The following is a 20,986-nucleotide window of genomic DNA, read 5'->3' as shown; positions in this document are numbered from 1 at the left end:
AACAAATTTCAATTTAATAAGAAAGTGATTTACAAGTCTCCCATCTAATCATCTTCTGTGTTTCATGACTATTCTGAGTCCCAAAGGAAATCCTTATTTCCCCTCTTATAAACTCTTGAGGAGAACCCTTCTGTTTCAAGCCACCACCTGTTTAATCTGAGGGGGGATTCCCTCCTCCCCACTCCTCTGGTCCATGGGAGACTGCTTCTCCCTTCACACTCCTGACCACTGGCCCACGGCTAGCCCTCCTCACACTAACAGATTGAGGTGTGAGTCCGGGGAGACAAGCAGGGCATATGAAAGCTTTCCTTCCCCTCCAGTGTTGGCCACCCTTAGGAAGCAGCCGGGATGCTCAGTTCCATGGCAAGACAGTCCTGTGCATTATGGGTCAGAATCTCTCAAGGGAATGCTCGCTGTGGACCAGAGTTACCTGGGACTGCATAAGTCTCTAATTCTGGGACATAGTGTCATGACACTCACTCTCCCACAGCCCTGAATTTCATGGAGAACGTGGCTTCATCAGTAATAAAGGAGACATTTATCGCCTGCCTGTTCTTCTTTGTCATCTCTCAGTTGGCTGCTGGACACAACATGTGTATAAGTATTGGGTCCCCTTAAGCCCCAACATATATGAAGTAACAAAAATTCTGTGGCTTAACATTGGTTCAGGGCGACTGTGTAACTGTCCTGACTCTGCTGATGCTAAATTATGTGTATAGGAACTATGGAACCTCCTCAAATATCTTTCATCATAAAACCAGCTTTTCTTATTTTCCTGTTTCTCAGTAATTGCCAAAGACTATCAAATGATGGCTTCACACCAAACAGCAGTTAAGATTATGAGCCCTCTTGTCATACACACTGTGCTAAACACTTTACATAATTTCTAATTCTCACAATTCTACAAAGCAGAAATGAGTGTCCCCATCTCACAGACGAGGGAAAAACTCAGAAAGAACTGACTCAGGATCACGTAGCTCAGTGGCAGCGCGTGCACGCAAACCCAAGTCAAAACACCACACCCCTTTGTATATGTACCAAATCTCCTACCACCCATTGACACACAGCGGTGGGGATAATACTTAGGGAACTCAGTACACTTTTCAGCTTTAAGGTGCTCCAGAGGCCGCTTCTAGCTCTTTTATAAAATCCCGGCTCACTGGTTTCTAACACTGCAAGAAAAGTCCGATGTTGCAACTGTTTGCACAGGAAGTCTGAAATGTTCACAGCGAGATGATAGAATAAAACTAAGACATAAGCAGAATAATAGTTCCAGGTAGTCAGACATAATGGACATTGTGCTACCCTGAAGCACTAAGCAAAGGAATCAAAAAAAAAACAAAAACGTTTAAGACTTCCTTTACAAACAGGAAAGTTAAGACTGTAAGAAGGTGCAACAGCGCCACCTATGGCTTAAAAGGCCTTCCTGGTTGCCTGGAAAGGTGCAACACAAAAATTGCCTGTGGATCAGAAACAAGAATCAGATAACTAAAAGCTTATGTAGTACATACTGCTCTCCTAGTCTTCATGTCTTGCACTGTAGCAAAAACCAACAGACCTGTACTAGGCCTATATTCATAAAAGTCATGTCTGTATTTTTCCAACAGGAGGTAATCTAAGTATCTTGCAAAATACTTCTCAAAGAGCCAGGAAATCATAGAAGTGTATTGAAATACAAAAACATTTATTTACATATTAAAACAGCATGAGCTTTTTTCTATTAAAAAAGCTGACATGTCAAATCAATGTTTTGATATTTTAAAACCTATTAAGAGTGCAGAAAAATAAATCAAAATTTTCTTTAATCACAAAAGAGAGAAGCTTATTCCCTGAAAATGATCAATGTGGATTTTTCTAAACTTAATGCTTCTGGTCAGAGTCCTACGAATTTAAATGTCTGAGTGTATAGTTACACGGCAGCATGAACACTGAGTTGTAACAATACACATTCTGTGTAAATAATCTTCAAGGTCGTCTGCTTAAGTCAATTTAACTAGTCCCTGTCTCAATAGAATGATACAGATTTCATTAAAACTTCATACTGCACGCACACACACACACAAAACCCTGAATCCTTGTTACTTTAAGCCACATTCATATATATCCATATTGAATATGCATCAGAAACAAGCCACCCTCTTTAGTATTCACAGTTGATCCTTCTAAACTATCTGTCATTGTGACAGCACATTTTTACTAAGCAGCTCTTGGATGCTTTGTATACAAGGCGTCTACCTCTCACAGTCAGACATGGTAAACGGCATCACTCAAATTTCACAAATGAGGAAATATACTTAAGCCATGGAAACAACGTACATATTTATCATCAGGAAAGAAAAGAGTAAAGATTTTACTTTCAATATGCACTGACAAACTTTTCCTCCATACTAAGACTACATACATAAAACAAATTCAGTCATTGTAAATTATTCTATCAATAAGCACCACTAGAGAAAAACAAGCAACATCATTAGCAATGATTGGACTTTCAAAGCCCACTCCTATTTTGCACTATAATCATTTTTAATGTTTTGTTTTTAGTGCTTACATAGCACTAATATAAAGAAAACATAAACTATTTAAGTCATTACCTGAGAATGCAACATTTGTGAAAATGTACAATTTTAATTTATGCCGCTCTGTCTCACATTCTCACTGGTGTCTCTCCTTTGAAGGCCTCATCAGGCTGAGATCGCCAAAATCGGTCATTTATGGACTCACAGGAGTTCGGGAAACCACTCAACGGGAGGCTGATCAGAGGAGAAATTGAGAATGCATCCTGTGCAGCCTGGGTTCCAGCACCGAGCTAGGCACCGCCAGCTGCGTTTGATTTGGGACAAGCTGCCCAGCTCTCAATCCCTCAGCTGCAAAAAGGAGACATTGATACCTACCGTCAAACACCTGCTTTGAAGTAAAACATGAGAAAAACAGTTTAGCCTTTGGTAGGTGTCCACTCACAGCAAGCTTGGTCATTATGATGATGAGGATTACTTTTAATAAGTTAAGCTAGACCAAAAATTAGAAATCACCATAAAGGAGAAACATTTTAACTCAATAAGCATTTCCTTTTGAATGGATTGATAAAAGTTCTAATGATTTTTTTAATAAACCAAATTTTGTCCATTAATTTTAGATTTACCGGTTTATGGACAAGTCTCCAAAAAAAGAATTAGAGGCCTCTAACCTCTGAATACTAAGAAAGTAAGGTTTAAAAAAATTATGGGGGAGAGTATACCTCAGTTGAGAGAGTATGTGCTCAGCACGCATGAGGCCCTCAGTTCAGTCCCCAGTAACTCCATTTAAAAACTTTTATTTAAAGAAAAGGAGAATTAAAGGAAAAAGATGGAGGACTACAGAATTTTTTTAGAGAATCCACTCAGATTTAAGATGGGGAAAAAATATCCATTTCTCACAGGAAATCTTGAGAACTATGTAAACCGGATCTGAGTTGTCTAGTCTTTAACATTATTCATGAATTCATATTACCAAGTCTTAAAACTACCTGATAACCCACAGTGGTGATAGTGATCATAAAACCTGACAATGCGGATCGAACTCTGGCTAGGACTGCTCTGTTCTGACATCTCTGCCCCTGAGGCCTCACCAGGCTGAGAGCACTAAATTTTGTCATTCATGAGCATCTCGTGTAAGTCTTCCATTTATGCTTCTCAGTCTCCTCTCACCAGCCCCTCTGAGGGAAGCACTGTTATCATCTTCCCCACACGCAGATAAGGTCACTGAGGTACAGAAACTAAACCTGCTCCAGGTCACATCGGCATTAAAGGACGTCTGTATTTCTGCTGTTTTGCGATTGACAAAGGAATCTGAGATATCAATACAAGATAGACTGTTAAATAATCAAGTCTGTCAGCTCTTCACCTCAAAGAGCAGATACTATAAATTCCTGATGTAGGATGAGGCTGCCGCCACAAAATGACTCAGCTAGAAATTAATATCCAAGATGAAGCAGCGGATACACATAAATATTCATGACTGTCAACTCCTCTCACGGGTCTTGGCCCTTCACTGCCTGAATGGGGGTGAAATCCCCACCCGTGTCTGGGAGGGTAGCACGGCTCTTCCAAGTCTCACCCAGGCTTCACAGGCTGTTTCCCCCTACAGACTGTCCTAAATGATTAAAAAGCTCACAAGATTTTTACACCAGCCAAAACTGAAAGACATTTCTGCATATGGAGCACTTTCTCAGGCTTAAACCATTTTTGCCTACACTCAGCAAGGGGGAAAAAAGAAACATGACTCTGCCAAGTCTCTTAGCCTTACCACTCACAGGAGTTGAATGGTCTCAGCACAAGATGACCCTTCACATTACAGGATGAGAACAAAATAAAGCCGCCCCAACAACAAGCACTCCCAGAGACAGCGCTCAGCAGTCTTCTGCACACTCACGGTTGTGCAGCCCTCACCACCATCTATTTCCAGAACACTTCATCACCCCAATAGAACACCCCTGTCACTAGCAGTCACTCCACAACCCCCCTCCACCCAGCCCCTTGCAACCATCATCTGCTCTCTGCCACTGCATGAGCCAATTCTGGGCATTTCTAAGATCACTGAAATCAACAATATGTGGCTGTTTGTGTCTGGTTCCTTTCAGTTAACGTGCTGTTATCAAGGCTTTCCCATGTTGAAGTGGTATCAGCATGTCTCTTTTTTTTTGAAAATGTTAAACTTTATTAGAAGGTGGTAAATACTATCAAAAATAGTAGAGTGGGGTATAAGGGATGGGGTTTCAAAGGGAAAAGGCCGGGTTGAGCAGTCAGGGTGGACTACCCAGAGCAGATGGCTTTTTTCATATTCCCCTTTATTTATTTTTTCTTTTTTATTCACTCTTATGTCTGAATAATATTCCACTAAATGGAGATACTACATTTTGTTCTTTCATTCAGCAGCTATATATGGATGAGGTCCAGAAGAATGAGTGTAAGTGGTGGCTAGCAGGGATGGCATTTAAGCAAAGGGCAAGATGTGCTTTCAAAAAAAAAAGTGAACAATCAGAGGCACAAGGAAATTCAGCGCGTTTCTGAGAAAGTGCATGGTTGCTTCAGTAGGACTGCCATGCAGGGCTGTGGGGGATAGTGACAGGAGACACAGTGAGGGAGTCACCTAAGAATATCCCCACTGCAAGCAGCTCAGCCAATTCTCCTCCCTCATCCTGTATTTTAGAGACATTTTTGCTAGCTTTTCTCTTATTTCAAGTAACAGTACTTTAGTTACACATCTGATCATCTGCATCAGACCACATTAGCTCCAAGCCACAGAAAATCATTCACTGACCGGAGCAGCTCCAAGACATAACATTGATGGACCAGGGAGTCCTGCAGCATCCCATCCTGCAGGCACAAACCACACATGTTCCCTGGTGATGTCCGGAAAGTAAAATGCATGGAAATATCTCACTGCTGCTGCACGACATCTGCCCACAAATTGCCCCCAAATCATGCTGGCACAGCACTACTCAACCATCGCACTACCCCCCCAAAAAAAAAAAAAGAGAGAGAGAGAAAAGAAAAGAAAAGAGAAGAAAAGAAAAGAAAAGAAAATATAAGAAAAGAAAAGAATAAAGCTAAGAAAGCAAATTTAGGCTCTTCCATTGAAAACCAGCAACCATCACTGCCAGTATCTGAGCTGGAATGATCCTGACTTCAAAAACCACTGTGCAGTTACTATTCAAGTGTGACAGACATATATGTATTTCACTTAGATGATATTACAATAGGATTTTTCTTTTCAAAATTTCCAGTTGCAACAATAGCACAAGAAAGTTTATGTTTCATTTTTTAAAAAAAATCAATTATTTTCCACTTTGTTAATTTTGAATCTATTATTATTTTATAAAGGGAGCTATGCTGCAGATTATAAACCAAATATCTGGCTTCTGCAAACAAGACCTATATGACTTCACTATTTCAGAGCAAGCTTTAATGATGCTTTCAAATTGGGGGCGCTCACTAACAGCTCTTTAAATACTGTCAAAGATGTGCTATTATGTAATGCAAAGGGTCTACCTACACATCAACTCAGAAACCAAAGAAACTACACGAAAGCCTTAGTTTATCATTTTAAAATATTCCTATTATCTTGAATATTAAATTTCTTAAAAGATAAGATATTTTTTGAGAAAGACATCAGTTGTATTAAATTTCCTCTCACCAAGAAAGCAATCTTTATCAAGAATTACTACCCCTATGAAAATCCAAAAGACAGGACGTTTCTAGCTAAGTTAACTTACAGATCTCAACACAAGCCTAAATCCTATCTGCTCTCACTTGAACGAGCCCAGCAAAGTCCTGGGCTACTCTGGAACTTAGCTCTTCTGTTCCATATGTTGGCAGAGCTAAGATCATCACACAAGGCAGGGAAGGAGAGAAGAGGTAAGTCCACCTGGCGGCCTCCATCTGTTTACTTCCAGCCACAAGGTGTCGCTAGAGCGACCCCGCTAACAAGCCCTCCACACAAGGAAACCCGGCATCCACTCTGCCCCTGCGGTCCCCAAGCAGTCCCGATGCCCCTCTCCCACTGGTGGCCTCCGAGCCTGTGAATGGTCTTCTAATGACCCTCCCAGTTGGTGACACCCTCCCCCTCTTCCCCGCTACACACACACACACACACACACACACACACACACACACACACACACACACAGCCAAGGCAGCCTTCCCAAAGCACAAATTTGATTACATCTCCCCCACTTCAAACCCATCAGAGGCTCCCTGGTAGAGTTCTAGCCCCACCCCCGACCCTGCTTGTCCATCCTCACCTCAGTACCAGGTCCCCAGTGACCTCAGGGGCCCCGTGACCTGCTGCTACTTCCCACTAGCCTCCAGGCTCATTTTAACTGTTTGTCAAGGAAGTCTTCCTTCCCTCCAACCTCCGCACTTTGGATTAGGTGCCCTGCTGTGTTAATAAAACATTTTAATCGGTGCCCTGCTGTGTTAATAAAACATTTTAATCTAAGTCAACTTCTGACACTGCTAAGCTCTCAAGAAGCAAGTACATTTTGCTTACTACTGTGGGTCCACCCCCTCTCCCCTAGACACTCAGAATTGCGTGTTTTGTGAATAAAAGAATGAAGGGGTGGGACTCAAAAGGACAGGCAGAGCTGCTCTCCTAAGGGTCACTTCCTGCTGACACCCTTCACTGCCTCTTCTGTCAGTTCTAGTAAAAACCAAGCTCCTCCAAAGCCCTCCACCCCTAGGCCCTCTCCAGTGTCCTTCAAAGCAGGGTCACCCACCACCCTGGACCACACAGGGCAGTCTCCCCGAGTCCTCACCCGACAAGCCTCCAGGCCTCTACCCAGGCTGCTCCTGCCACCTGAGTCACCCTCTTGATTCCTTCCCCTGGCTGACTCTTACTCTGTCCTCAGAACTGAATGTAGAGCCAATTTCTTCCAGGAAGTCCTCCCTGATGATGTCCTTTAGCTCTTGGCTGGCTCCATCTACAGCAGCACCGCTTGGCGACCAACTGGTATTTGTCCACCTGCTCCTATGAGACCATGACCTCTTGGAGGCCACGTGGGAAAAAGGAGTGAGGTGACAAGAGGGGTGGGAAGAGCAAACAGGAAAGTCGCAGCTCAAGTCCCAAATTCAAGGATTCTGTCTCAGATAAAAAGAATAAACTGTTTCATACGTGTGTCATTTGGCTATGATTTTTGTGGCTCATGGAAAACAAGAGCTTGGTGTTCAAGCCTGAAATCCAAGTTACATGCAAAGAAATGTATATATTCATATCCAAAGGAAACCAGAGCTGCTCAACAACACTTTGCAGTTAAAATCCAAAGGAACTTTGATAAAGGCAATCTCCCTCTCTCTCTTTATTTTTATTTATTTATTTTTTTTGGTATCATATAGTTTTAGAAGTATTTGTATAACTAAGTGATGGCTACAGCCTATGATTCTGCACTGGAGTGTTTGGGGCTAAGGAAGCCCAGATTACATGCACTGTGTAAATGCAATCACACCAACACAATGACAGGCGCCCTAGTGGCTGAGCTGAAGTTCCAAAGCAGAGAACCTTATGTTGGAAGACAGCTCTCAGTAGAAAGTAAGAAATGAAATGTTCTGTACTCAATCTCATTAGCTTTATGAGCCATTAACAGATAGTATGTCTTGTCTAATGAAACCCCAAAATATATTGTCATCTTCGATTTTCTCCATCTGACTGTTTTATGCTAAATTTGGATATCAAACCCTCACTCCATACGGAAAGCTCAGGCCTTAGCTGCAGCACAGTTACATCCCGTGGAAGAAAGCCGATCAAGGGAGAACAGGAGAGTTTCCCTTCAGAAGCTGCTAAGTGTGGTTTTGCACCTGTATGTCATTTACAACCACGCCATCGTCAAAGGAGTAAGACCTTACATCTGTGGGGCAAAAAGCACTGCGGTGGTTCTGAACCATGAAAGAACACTGAGCTTTGTGCAACAGTCCTGAGGCACTTAAAGCGTACTTTCTCTGAAAGGCTCCGAAACTGACTCACTTCACCATTTCAGGTACAACCGGAATTAGTAGAGAGAACATGCCCTTGAAGTCTGACAAGGCCCTGCTGGAATCCTGCTACAGCATTTACTAGCTGCTAAATGAACCAATTCCTTAAACCTCTGAGGAGGCTTCCCAATCTTCAAAACGGGGCTGCCACCGCCCACTTGGGAGGCATGGATGTGAATGCAACACGCAAGTAGGGCGGCCGACTGGTACGTGACACGGGGCCTGGCTAGTTTCCCTCCGCTGCCCTTCTCCCCCTTTAAACTTGCACTGTTCCCCCTGGTAAGGGTGAAGCCCCAGGAACAGACTGCCCGATTCTTCTGTATATCCCCGGATACATACCTTACCCTTAGGAGGTCAGAAAAACAACTGCCTCCTCCCCAGTCACTATCAATATTCTTAAGAGTCTGGGTTTTTTTAACTCTATGTTTCAGGGAGACTATTCAAGAATTGTTCAACCACCGTTCTCCAGGTTGGCTCCTCTCCCAACGCCCATCCCTTCTTACCTCAAATCTTCTGTCTGATTGCCTTTTGTTCGTGGGAAAGAGAGTCCGCTAGGGTGCGGACTCCCTAGGCCTCCCTCCCTTCATCACAGGAGAGTGTGACTACATTCTCCCAACTCCCCACTCCGACTCCAGCTTCTGAGGAGTTTCCCCTTCTGGACCCTGCAGCTTCTGGATCGTCCCAAGATGCGCACACGTGGCCAAAACCCTCTCTTCAGATTTCTTCCTGGGTGGGCCTGCCCACCCCCCAGAACCTTAAGGATAAATGCCATTGCTCTGAAAATCACAAACGCCGCTGTCTGACACACCAAAGCTGCATGGTCCGGGCTTTCCTCCAAACCAGACACAGCCCTGCCCCCCCTCAGACACAGTCTGCACCTCTTGAGATGAGCTGATCCACTTGCACGGCTGTGAACACCAGCTAAGAATGACGAATCCCAATGTGTATCTCTAGTCCAGCTCCTTCACCTGAGCCCCAGGCTCATAGACACGAGTGCCTCTTGGAAGTCCTAACTTGGATGACAAATGGCATCTTAAAAATGCCATATATCAAAAAAAAAAGGCCTTATGTCCACCATTTACTCTAGACTTCGATTCCTGGCAGGTACCTCCCAGGCTCCCCATTTTAGTAACAGCCCCAGCACCCACCTAGGTGTTTGAGGTCACATTCAATTTCCACTGTTCCCTCCACCTGGCCCTGCCCTGGAATCAGTCTTGTTATTTCTGTCGCTAAGCCAGTCTCAAGTCTGGTTCTGCAGGGAGCACGATGGAAACCCACAAGCTCACAGCAAGGTGCACTGAGTCACAGTCCTCCGAAGGGAGTTCCCTGGAGGGGGAGGCATCTCCTGCTGCCAGTCACCTCAGAAGGCACTGGATTCTCACAAAGAAGGACCAGAAGAAGGGACTCAAGGATCTCCCGTGATCTGAGGTTTGAAGGGCCCGAGGTCTGGGGGAGCTCCTAGTTAGCTGACACTCCTGTCAGTGAGCAGATGAGGATGGTAGGAACCCAGGCAAGTCTGTTCTCGCTCCGACCCCTTTTCTCTCGGGAGCCACGGGAAAGGCCAGTTTCCAGGGCACAGACCGGCCATCACAGATCCCAGCCTGCATTTGCCAACCCAGACAGCCTAGACTCCTACTTGCGACCCTTACTTCTGTTCTGTTCCCCCCCAGAATGTGATGGGCTCTTTCAGAAAGTCTGGACTGTCTCAAGCGAGACCAAGTCAGTGAAGGATGAAGTGTCCACATTTGGACCAGAGCATGAAAGGAGAAACAAGGCCTCATGTCCAGCATGACGGTGGTGGCCAAGCCCTTTCCCTGGGTGAGATGAACCAGGGTCGGGGTGAGAATGCAAGGTCCCTTCACGGCTGACAGGGGTGTTGGAGACTCACTACCGCAAAATAACCACACGGCCGTCAGTGGTGGACATCAGCTGCAACAGACACAGAGTCAGCTATTTACTGCCAAAAAGGGGTAAAAGTAAAGGCCGGTGCAGGGAGGCCTGCACGGCTGCTGAGGCAAACCACAGACCCGGCTCTGAATGCCCACTGGCTGAAGCAGAGAGGAAGCTATGGTCCCATTTAGGGGTCCCTGTGTCCACCAGATCCAAGTGAACCAGCTCCTTAGGACAATGCAATGTTTTCCTGATACTTAGAAAAACCAGCCTCATAAAGGGAACAAAAGAGTGGCATGGTTTTAGGCCCGCTCCTGCCCCTCTATGAATGCAAAGTAAAGTAAATGGCACTGGGAAGGTGAATGCAAAAAAAAAAACCAAAAAACAAAAAACCGGTGACTGCTTCCTCCAACAGCGTCCCGTGCAGCTGCTCACCCCCGAGCCGGCCACTTCCTCACCAGTGACCGCCGGCCAGGAAGCGCCGTCACGCACGTCACACAGCGACAGCCAGGAACCGTGTGCCGAGCACGTTTGTGTAAAAGCCAGAATCAAGCAAGGTGCTGCAGATTTTGACTTTCCAAGTTTAAATACTCCATGAAAAAAATCCCTCAGCAGCCGCCTAAATCAATTCGCATCTCACTTCTTCAAAACAAATAAACAAAATTAGTAAGAGAGCATTTGTTACCAAATATAAGGACGAACTAATAGGTTCCTCAAAGCAAGGACTTTAACATATATCAAACTCCAGTGGGTGATGTGCTAACATAGCAAAAATTCCAAAAAAGTAGAAAATAAGATGACTAGGATAATATACGAATCATGGCAACTGTTAAGTTTTTGCTTTTTATAGCGATGGAGACGGCACAGAGGGCGATCTGGCTATTCCAATGCAGGGTGTGCACAGCCCACATTTTCAGACCGAACAACATGCTCACGGGGTGGTATAAGGGATAAAGGAAAATAGAAAAAGGAATAGAGGAACAGCCAAAATTAGAAACACACGAGAACAAAAATGACTTTGACAGCATTTACAAGAAATTACGTGAGTGTGATGAGGACAGGGACGCGGGGACGGTGAGACCCACCCTCACCTCCTGATCCAGGGAAGGCAGGGGCCTGAGGGGAGCGATGCTGCCGGGGGACCCCAACGTGTTCAGCGCCCCAAACCAAAACTTCACCTAGATGCGTGTAGACAGCTTTTGAGCTACAAAATGTGGTCGCATTTCAAGCTGGACAACTTTACTCACTCCCACCAAGAGGAACAGGGGAGAATTAGGTTCTGCTCCTGAACCAAAGCATTGTTTAAAAAATTAATGACTGTGTAATAGTAAAAGCAACAATGGAGTAAAAGTCACTGGAGGAGAACGTGCTTGACCCGAGCTCACTGGCCACGTTATCTCACTGACGTTCAGATGCTGGCTGAGCCCTTATGGTACCAGAACAGACAGACCCACCAGGAGGGAGGTTTAATGTGCTGCTGTATTTTGATGCCGGCAGCCATGCCTGGTACACGAGGTTCTGGGTAAACAATGGTGACAGTGTCAACCACTATGGGCTAAGCACATATCTAGCTACTCCGCCAAATCCCAAGGGCAGACTTCAAAAGGCAAAAACAAGCTGGCATTCTCTGTTGGCTCTGCAGAATCAGAGCCAAGCAGTTGCTGAGCAAAAATGTCACCAGTGCCTCCTATGACAAAATAGGAGGCACTGGCGTGGGGCTGGGGCAGGGCTCCAGGCTTCCACTGATCACCCACCAGTCTGTCCAGGGGGTGAAGGAGGTCCCTGCTTTCATTGCACCGATGCACCTACCTTGAATGACGCCTTAGGACTCAACAGGAGGTGACAGGTGAGGTGAACGGAGCCAGCCTTGGTGTAGCACGGTTCTGGCAGCTATGCCCTCAGCAGTGCCCAGTTTCCTAAACCTGACACCTCATCTCCAAGGAGCAGAAGTGTAGTGTGGGCATGTAGATCACAGGGCCCTGTGAGGACAAGTACAGATCATGGCCACGACATGCCTCTCCCCTTCCTTAAGCCATAGAGGAATGTCCGGGGAGGAAGTGAAAATTATTCCAGAGCCTGCCAGGCACCACACGCAGGTGGGACACGGATCCCCTGTGTCTGTCATTCACAGGACTGGTGTGGATTTTCTTTTTATCAATTCTCTGGCATCTTCTCCTCCATCTTACCAACAACAAGAAAGTAGAATCTGACCTTAGAATCACAGAGAATCACAGAGCCCCTCCTGCACAGCGGGCCCGGCAGCACGTGCCATGTCCTCCGACCGTCACCTGTGGGACCGCCATGAGCGCTCTCCAGACTCAAGGCCCGAGGCCGTAGGCCGGGGGGACACAGCTCACCTCACTCTCCCCAGTAAAGGGGGACCACCTCTCGGCAAAGACGTCTCACCCTCTTCTGCCCGTGGGACAGCTTGAAAGATATACAGGGAAACATAGTAGAGGGTGAGGGGTTAGGCAGCCCAGAAGAGATCATCTGCACTTCCAAGGCAGAGTGGGGTCTTTGACCTAATCACAGGGACAAAGTGAGGACGAATTTTTCCCTGCTGTGTCCCATACACCGTGACATGCCTTTCCCTGCGTAAGGAGCTAATTCGGAAGCCCCTGGCAGTGTTTCTGATGCTCTAACTTGGCATGGTGGCTGTCAGGCAGGGGAGAGGGCCTGAGCCGTGCTGGTGCTGGGCCTGGGAGGCAGGAGACATCGGCTCCACCCTGAGCTCAACCAGCACCTCGTTCTGCGTCTCGGGATTCAGAGTCTCATTTATAAGCAAAGGGATGAAACTGTCCCAGGACAGGCTGTCCAACAGGAATGAAATGAGAGTCATGTAAATAATGTTTCTCAGTTGCCACGTTTAAAATGTAACAACAAAAAAAAAAAACCAAGTAACTGATTTTAAGAACAGACCTTACTTATTCTACTGTATGTAAAATACTATCATTTTGACGTGTAATCAATATAGAAAGTAACAAGATAGTTTATATTCTTTTTACTAGACAAGTTTCAGCGTCTGATGTGCATTTGACCTACAGCACATCTCAGCTCAGACCGGCCTCCTCCCCAGCACTACTAACAACAGTAGCTGTGGCTACTCTATTGGACAGCAACTCCAGGGGTCCCCCCAAGTGTCCTGGCTGAAAGAGGGGAGTAAGTGTCCACACTAACCCTAAAAGGATCTCTCTGAAACAAAGGCGGATTTAGTTTTAAACGTCTGAAAACCGGCGGGCTACACCTCCTTCCCGCCTTGGCTACAAGAAAGCCCTCCTCCTTGATGATCCCATTCTGGATGTAGGGAAGCAATCTGTCACACAGCCAGGGTGGCCCGGCCTTCAGGTTGACTTGCCTGCTGTCTGTGTCCAGTCCCACGAAGTCCTCCTTCTCAAATAGGATGTAGAGGAGGGGGGTCTTCTCCCCAGAATTTTCGGGGTCCCCATCCAGCCACTTGGACTTGGGCAAGATGAAGAGTGACTCAGTGAAGTCTTTGATCCTCTACTCCACCACCCGCAGTCCTCGTAGATTGAAGGCCACGTCGGTGTGTGGCTGCTCGGCCACCTCCCCATACAGCATAAAGACAAAGAGCTGAGAGTCGTAGAGCGTGGTGCCATACAGCTCCTCTGTGCGTGGAGCTTCTAGAAGGTCTTGGCCAAGAGGCAGTCAGTAATGGTGACAAGGCCCATGACATTGCGGTGGGTCTGGAAGTCACTCCATCCATTCTCGGGCGCATAGAGATACCTATAGTAGATACAGAGTGCCCACTGGGAGCCGCACGGTCTGATCTGGCTCACCAAGGAGATTCCATTATAGATGCAAAAGAAATTCTCTAAGATGATCCCCACGGGTTGGACCACAATCGGGAGAGTCTGGTGGTCCTCAGCGCACTGCATGTAGTCAGGGGCGTTCATGTTGCAGGCGCTGCCGAGAAGGGAGGGTAAATCGATGTACATACTGTGCTGTGGGCTGCGGGCCTCACTGGGATGCGGCGACCTGGTGTGCACCAGCCAGAAGGCAAGGGAAGTCCAAGCAAATCGGGGATAAGTTTGTCCTCAGCGTCTGCACATGGCTACTGAAGCTCAGATCACATTACCCAGCTTTTGGTCTAGGCTTCCATCCCCTGCAGAAAAGGATCATTTCTTGTTTTCTGTTTCCAAGCACCTAGGCAGGCCCTGATGCAAAGTCGGTGCTCAAAACTGCTGAATAAATGAATGAATAAAGGAACTGCTTCCCCACCCCTCAGCAGGATATAATGCAAAGAACCATAGTAGGATCAAAATATCTGGATTTCAACGCCAATTTATTTGAACTCCTAAGGTGCAGAATAATGGGTAAGAAAACTTGCTTTGGGGAGGAGGGTACAGTTCAGTGGTAGAGCACGTGCTTAGCATGTTCAAGGACCTAGGCTCAATCCTCAGTACCTCATTTTAGAAAAATGAAACAAATAAATAAACTTAATTAACCCCCTCAAAAAATATTTTCTCCATTCAAAATTCAAAAAAAACCACCTTGCAATTGACACAACATTGTAAACTTGACTATACTTCAATTAAAAAAAAAACTTCTTGCCTTACAAGAATATATCTGGATTATGGAAGTTTGCAAATGTAAAATGCCTAGGGTACCATTTGCATAAGAAGAAGGAACTGTACAAATGTACTATCCCTCATTTATGAGCTATTTTTCCTTTGGGGAGATTATAACCTCTCAGAGATATTTTTCTCATATTAAAAAAAAAAAAAAAAGAAAACATTACCTGATTCTCCATACTGCTGAAGAATCAGATAACCCTATGAAAGCATCTGACCCACAGAGTTTATTCAATAAATGTTTGTTGAATTAATGAATAAACAAGCAAAGTGAATGCTGCTCCCTGCCACAGACCATCATAATGGTACTGCTTGGAAATGCCAAGCCCACGTTCCACCCAAATCTTCACTAACCACGTGGGTGACCTGGGCAGACCTGTGTGCTTCTCTCAACACCAGTTTATTCATAAATAGAAATGAGGGCAATAACACAAACCTAAAAGGGTTAGTGAGTCACGAATGAATAGTACCCCAACTTTGCAAGATGGAACTATTAAAGAAAATTGGGCAAAGAGTCCATAGGCCCTCTCCATATTATCTCTTACAACTACATGGGAATCTACATTACATCTAAAAATAAAAAGTCTATTATTTTAAAGAGGCTATTGAGTTTAAATCAGCTCACCATCTCAAATAAGGAACACACAGTACAAATAAGAGAATGCGCAGCCCATGAGATGCACTCAGTAAATATTCCCACTGAACCCACTGGTCCCTCCAAATTCAGAGCATGAGGATGTGTCCTCGTGGCCAGAGGCCACTGCACCTGAAGCTAAAAAAGCTAATGGTCCCCACTTTCAAAAGCCCCTGCCACCAACCTAGGTCTAATTTTGTATTTGTAATTTTTTTTCTTTTTATAAAATAGAAATCCCCAATTGCATAGCCTTCAGGTCACCAAAACCTGACCACAGAGATCATGATGGCAACCCTCCTTGGTGAAACAATAAAATGAAAAGCCATTTCCACAAGACCTGTGTGTAAATCTACTAGGGAACTTCATCCTGGACTGAGAGGAAGAGGACTGGGGAGGAGGGGGCAATCTGAGGCACACAGACCCATGGGCCACCTGTCCCACGATGGACATTACACTCAACCCTCACCCTCCAGGAACTTCAAAATACACACAGACAGAGTGATGTGGACAATATATATGTATTTTTAAAGAAATTCCGACTCTCTAGCAGGTCTTGTATCTACCGAGACACAAATGGCTTATGTGTATAATGTTTCACAAAAGCCTTAAAACATTACCACCCCAACTTGACACATTAAGAAACTAGGGATAGAGGTTTATCACATTGTGCAAGATTAGAGAGATGCCACATCAGACACTGTATTTAAACCCAAGCCTTTGCTCCAGTGCTCACACAAGAAAGTGTGACATACTGCCCCTTTCCTGCCCTCTCCCTGCAATAAATCTCTGAAGAGTCTTTTCTGTGCCACGTGGAATCACAATCACATCAATTTACCACAAAGAGCTATGTGACTCCTTGGAGGACGTGTCAAAATCTAAAGGGTTGTGATGGGAGGAGAGATTTGAATTTTCTGTTTCTCAAAGGAAACATGGCTTTAAAAGAAACTGAAAAGCACTTATCTAGTCTAAGCCCTCATTGTGTAGAGAAGGAAATGGAGGCTCAGAAGAGATGAGGAAAGGGACTTATTAACAAATATTGCCTCAGTGCAGCACCAAGCCAGCCCTGGGCCCTTCTGGGGGAGTACCTGGAAGGCCCAGGAAAATGATTGTTAGAAAAAGGAAAGAGAAGAAGCATACAAGGCCCTGTCTCTACACCACCATACCATGAAGTTCCACCAAATTATCCAGTATTGGGTGCAGCCAAAATTTAGGTGGGCTAAAGAGGTTATAGAAACCTGGAAGTCTCAACCATAGTGGAAATTCCAACATTTACTGTTTTTTTCCAAGTTCAAGCATCAGTTCAGTGGGCGCTCCATACGAGGGACTACACGAGGCCTGGAGTTCTCCCAAATACAGATCTCTATTATCACGTGTGCAAACCACACACAGGCCCACCAGAAGAAAAACGCCCACACATAAGATGGAACTACTGAAACAGAAAAGAGCCAACCAGCATATATTGCTAGCAAAAACGGTGCTGCTAGAAATAGACTCATGGACATAGAAAGCAAACTGTTGTTAGCAGGCAGGAAAGGGAGGATTAACAGATACACATTAATAAATATAAACTAAATGACAAGGACCTACTATATAGCACAGGGCACTATTTTCAATTTCTTGTAATGAGTTGTACTAGAAACAATCTGAAAAACATTTATATACATATGCATAAGCTTATAACTGAATCTCTGCTGTACATCTGAAGCTAACATGGTAAATTTACAACACTTCAATAAAAAATAATTTTATATAATAAGTAAAAATAAAAGCAACGCCATAAAAAAAAAAGTAAAAGAACACGGTAATCCCCTTAGCTGTAGGTGGTGGAGAACTCTGCAAGCACCAAGTCCACTCGAATACTCCAGCACTGGCGGTTTCTCATTCTAACCATCAGAGAATCACTTGGCTTCTACGAGGTTACTTTTCTCTTCAGTGAAAGGCTACAGTTCCATCTAATGATGTATTGAATCTCATCATTCACAAACCCAAGAATTAATGAGGATTTCCCATAGGCCTGGCTCTGGACAGATGAAAAGATAGGGTCCCAGATATATTCATGTGTAGAAGAAGTTTATGCCATAAAGACATTAATTCTTCCTGCTTTGATAGACAGATTCATTGCAATTCTGATTAGAATTCCTCCCAGATATTTCATGGAATGTAACAAGTTAATTTATGGTCAGGAACAGCCAAGAAACTTCTTTAGAACCACCACTGGGAAGGGGTGGATAGGTCATGTATTTCAACTGGTCTTTCTGATGTGATGAAAACGTTCTGGAATAATAATGGTTGCACAAATGTGAATATGCTAAAAGCTGCTGAATTGTAACATTCAAGTGGGTGGACTTCATGGTGTGTGAACAATATCACAATAAAGCTGTTATATGAAAAAATCCTTCTTGCCAATTATTTTTCCCTCTATACTACTAGTCTGTCCCACAATTTAAGTAAAACAAACAAACAAAAAAAACCAAAACAAACCAGATTTTGCCAGGAGCTCTTTAGGAGTGCAATGTCCCTGGGTCTCCAACGCCTCAGGTTGTGCTGTTCCTGTTAACACACAGTAGCTGGGCTGGACTAGTTACGGACTATAAGTATCTTTTTAAGATCGACGGTCTCACGTTTCACCCTGGGAGAGTGAATGATGGAGGATGAGACAGCCTCATGCCTTCAGCTCATTTTTAACTGAACCAAGCCCTGCTTTCACCACTGTAATCCCTCTCAGTATAAAAACATGTGACATCAACAAGCACCGCCATCATAACAGCTGAAAGTGTTCAAGGTACTTATCTGGGGCAGAAATCCTGATCAAGGAGACAGAAGCTCCCTCAGCACTGCCGCTCCCTTTTCCCGACTCCACCAGGAGAAGCTGGGAGTTACAGCCGCGGGCTCTCAGCCTGGGGAGCAGCGCCCACGCCGCTAATCTGGACCTCAGGGATCGGGAAAGTGAGAGGAAGGCAGCCCCGGGGTCGCGGGGCAGGGAGAGCGGGGTGGGGGACGCGGGCTGCAGCCCCGCTCGGAGGCCAGCCCCAGCCCCAGCCCAAGCCGCCCGCCCCGTCCGGGTGTGCAGACCCCGCCCGCTCGGGACACAGCCCGCCCAGTGGTGGGGACGGGTCGGCGGCCTAGGAGAGGAAGCCCGGGAGGGGAGGACTCGCGGGCGGGAGAGGGGAAGCAGACGCCAGCCGCGGACTGAGGGGAGCCCGGCTGGGCCAAGAGGCGCAGGGGCACACCTGGCCCTGGACAGCTGTGGCCGGGGCGCCGGGGCAGGTGGCGCGGGCAGAGGGGTCTGGCCCGAGCAATCCAGCTGAACACACGCTGACTGGCGCCCTGGGGGGCTGTGACACGCCGACCGCCCTCCCGCAGCCGCCTCACCCCTTTCCCGATATCCCCTCACCTTGCACTTCCACAGCCAGAGGCCCCGGCCCCAGGCAGTAGCCAAAGGCCTACAGGGCGACAGAGCTGAGAAGCCATTGGGGCCGATCCCCGGCTCGGAGCTGGAGCTTCCAACCCGCGGTCCAGCTGGCAGCAACTGCGCATGCACAGGAGGGCCAGCGATCCGCTCTGGGTCCTGAGAGAGAAGGGGAACCGAGGGAGGGAGAATAGGGGAGGAGGAGGGGAGGCGGGGAAAAGTGGAGGGAGACACATGGACAGGAGGAGCAGAGGGAAGGCAGTTATCTGGAATTGGGAGGGGAGTAACAGAGATGGGGAGAAAGCGTTTTACCTCTTGTGGCACCCCGAAGGAGGCAGCAGTCCTGCCTATACACCCTTCTCTTACCCGTCATTGCCCACAGCTCATATTTTACGTCCCTGGCCCAGCCCTCCAGCTAAGGTCTCTGCAGAAACCCTACGGGTATCATACCCGTTGCCCCCACAAGGAGCTAGGTTTACTGTTGCTCAGGGAACCAAGCACCTGCAGGTGTTGTTTCTCAGAACTACCTTGGGAAGAGTACATATTCCCCTTTTACACGCTGGGAAACAGGCAGGCACGATCTCTGCCTTAGCTCCACTGTCCCAAATGTTGGGCTGGCAGGGAGCGGGAGGTAAAATGTCAGAGCCCCAGAAGGAGCAGACTGCCTGAGTGTTGGTGTAGAGTCCCCATCCCTCCTGGGTAAACCACACCCCAACCTCGGGGAATAATCAAGGGCTCACCGTAGGCCCCTGTGTGTGGGAGAGCTGCCCTCAGTCCCAGTGTCCAACTTGCTAGGTAGGTAGAAGTGTTATTGAGTCCAAATTCATTCTCCTCAGTGCAGGACAGGCCAGTAAGTTGGGAGACCAAGTGTTGGGGCATGGAATAGCAAGTTTCTGTAGACCTAGATGGCAAACTAATGTCCTGGAAAACCATCTCCCCAAGTCAGAATTCAGGCTGCTTTCCTATGTGCTTGGTTTTTGCAAACTTCTTGGTGTAGGAATTCCTTCTTGTTAGAATCCTTTGTTCTTGCAGCTATCTCCCTGGGTCAGATCCCTGTAAACCTCCAACAAAACAAACGTTATTTTCTATTCTGCAACGTGTTATCTTTATATGATTGGAAAAGTGTTAAATACCCTTAAAGGTCAGAGCCTTCAGAATAGGCTCTCCTGTATATTTTAGGCTCTAGGCAACATTGTTTTACAAGCAAGAAGAAGCCTAGGAGACAGAGCACAGGGTTAAAGTCAAAGGAACAGATCTAATATGGAGTCAGATTTTTTCTTTTCTATTACTGTGGCAGAAGCCACTTGAGGATTTAAATCCCTTAAAGTTAAAAATAAGTAAAACTTTAAAGGAATTTACATACATTGATGGGAACTTGCATAGCATATCTGGAAAAGCACACAAAGGATTGTAAACATTGGCATCTCCAGGGAGGCATGTAAGAACAGAGGATGAGGGAAAACTTCTTTCACTTGAGTATTTTTTGCTCTGTTTGAATTTTTTTAACCATATGCATATATTTCTTTTTCAGTTAAAATAAATGTGTAATGGAGCAAAGGAGTAATAGCTCAGCAAATACAGCAGCCATAGACTCACTGAGTCATCATTTTCGATTTAAGCCAGGAAGCATTGATTGTCTCTCTCCTATGTGCCCAGTGCTGTTTTAAAACTCTTTTATATATTTTTTTAATAAAATAATAACATGCTATCCCTCACCCCTGCTCAGGGCTGGTGGGAAACCAACTGAGTTTTTATTGAGTTGTTTTCCAAGGAGTAGAGATGAGTTATAAACAGAACACAACTTCAGGGCAAAACAGGCGGACTGGTTTTCCAGCAGGCCAGATAGCGATGACGGGTTTTCAATAGAGGCGCACAGAGGCTGAGAGAGAAAGCCTCCAGGACCCTACAGAAAGCTGCCCACAGTGCCTTCTCCATGGCACTACTGAAATAGGAAAGAACA

General features: G+C 45.8%; 1 protein-coding gene across 1 annotated transcript in view; it reads right to left on the bottom strand.

Moving 5' to 3' along the window:
• LOC140694820 (uncharacterized) overlaps positions 1-20,172 on the bottom strand; it is a 36,164-nt gene extending 15,992 nt beyond the window's left edge. The window contains exons 1-3 of the mRNA XM_072957873.1: positions 19,767-20,172; positions 19,012-19,292; positions 18,099-18,167 (exon numbers count right to left, since the gene is read on the bottom strand). Coding sequence (XP_072813974.1) covers positions 18,099-18,167; positions 19,012-19,292; positions 19,767-19,959 — 543 coding nt within the window. The 5' untranslated portion in view covers positions 19,960-20,172. The remainder of the gene's footprint in view (positions 1-18,098; positions 18,168-19,011; positions 19,293-19,766) is intronic.
• Between the last annotated feature and the right edge of the window lie 814 nt (positions 20,173-20,986).

This window comes from Vicugna pacos, unplaced genomic scaffold (assembly GCF_048564905.1).
Source record: "Vicugna pacos unplaced genomic scaffold, VicPac4 scaffold_104, whole genome shotgun sequence".
In the NCBI taxonomy this organism is placed as follows: Eukaryota; Metazoa; Chordata; class Mammalia; order Artiodactyla; family Camelidae; genus Vicugna; species Vicugna pacos.
The sequence above is the reverse complement of the archived record's forward strand: the minus strand, read 5'-3'. Positions and strand labels throughout refer to the sequence as shown.